General features: G+C 34.1%; 1 protein-coding gene across 1 annotated transcript; it reads right to left on the bottom strand.

Moving 5' to 3' along the window:
- Window positions 1–338: 338 nt before the first annotated feature.
- On the bottom strand, window positions 339–1,168 carry LOC105315519 (cytosolic carboxypeptidase 6-like). Its single transcript, XM_011410201.2, has 3 exons — window positions 967–1,168; window positions 846–921; window positions 339–655 (listed from the first exon to the last, which is right to left on the bottom strand). Exons 1-3 carry the CDS (start codon window positions 1,094–1,096, stop codon window positions 628–630), a joined length of 234 nt encoding a protein of 77 aa, XP_011408503.2. The 5' UTR covers window positions 1,097–1,168; the 3' UTR covers window positions 339–627.
- Between the last annotated feature and the right edge of the window lie 6 nt (window positions 1,169–1,174).

Raw genomic sequence — 1,174 nt, forward strand, 5'->3', positions numbered from 1 at the left:
TAATACTGTGTGTGTGTGTATACTGACCTTTGACCTCTATTAGGTCCATCAGCTACTGTTGATGTCAATAAAGTAAAGAAAGTGATTGATGATGTTCTTGTATCTCATTATGCTGCTCTCAATTCTTTGCCTAAGAAGTCTCTTACTGGTCTTGTCAATCAGTTGTACACAGCTAAGCTTATTAGTAATGAAGTTAGAGAAGCTCCTTCAATGGAAGAGTGCATTGATGAGTTCAAGGCTAGTCTTAGTTTTAAGGAGGAATTACCTCAAGTGCAGGAGCACTGTCAAAAGTTCTTAAGCTCTTTCATTGCTGTAAAAGGCAGTTATGCTGATGCAGCAAAAGCCTTAGTTAAAGCTATTAGAAAAGAATTGGGATTTGATTTTATTAATATTGATGATTAGTAATAATTGATGATTAGTAATAATTTTAATTGATCTTGTTTGATTCATTTATATTATACTGTATGACTCCAATAAAACTTAATTTGAAGAATAATTCGGGCGAGCCTGAGTGAGCTCCATTCTAGCAGTACAAATACTGGATGTTTTCCAATGGATGTTTTTAAAATTGACATTCCTTTTAAGGTGATATTCCTTCTCTGTAAAGGCTCTTTGTCTTACTGAAGCTCACCACAAGTTAAATCCCACTCGAAACCTGGGAAATTAAAAAAATATGTGTGCATTTGGTTAAAATTATTTACATACATGATGGTATTAATGCATTGGGTTTCACAAAAATGATTTTTTTAAAAACAAAGATATTAATGTCAATTTTAAAGCTATTAATAATATAAATTATGTACATAATATAACCAATTGACTATATCAATGTATTACTGAAGTACCTTGGATTGCAGGTATCTGGTCTTACAAAAAAGTCATACTCAAAATGGCTCACATAATCCACACGTCCTAAGTTACCTACAGCAACCATCAGTTATTTGTAATAATTATTATTGGTCTCACCTCCTTCAAAACAAGCATCAAAGAGCAAGTGCCCTTTATTAATGGGGCCTTTATAGCAGTCTGGGAGAGGAATATAGTGAGAGACGTTACCCACAAAATCTCCTTTAGATGAGCTTTCCATTTTGTCCATTAGATTTATTTCTCCTTCTGAATCTTCTCTGTCAGAGCCTCAGAGGATTTCAGAATCCCTGATCAGCAGGCGGCCATT

Source organism: Amphimedon queenslandica, unplaced genomic scaffold (assembly GCF_000090795.2).
Source record: "Amphimedon queenslandica unplaced genomic scaffold, v1.1 AMPQUscaffold_9816_Cont17978, whole genome shotgun sequence".
Taxonomy (NCBI): Eukaryota; Metazoa; Porifera; class Demospongiae; order Haplosclerida; family Niphatidae; genus Amphimedon; species Amphimedon queenslandica.

What these genes read in the sequence shown, in the direction of transcription:
- LOC105315519 (XM_011410201.2), bottom strand. Translation starts at nt 1,096, where the DNA reads ATGGACAAAATGGAAAGCTCATCTAAAGGAGATTTTGTGGGTAACGTC. An exon ending in TGATGCTTGTTTTGAAGGAG is followed by an intron (nt 922 to 966) that starts GTGAGACCAATA and finishes TGGTTGCTGTAG; the next exon opens with GTAACTTAGGACGTGTGGAT. An exon ending in CCAGATACCTGCAATCCAAG is followed by an intron (nt 656 to 845) that starts GTACTTCAGTAA and finishes TTAATTTCCCAG; the next exon opens with GTTTCGAGTGGGATTTAACT.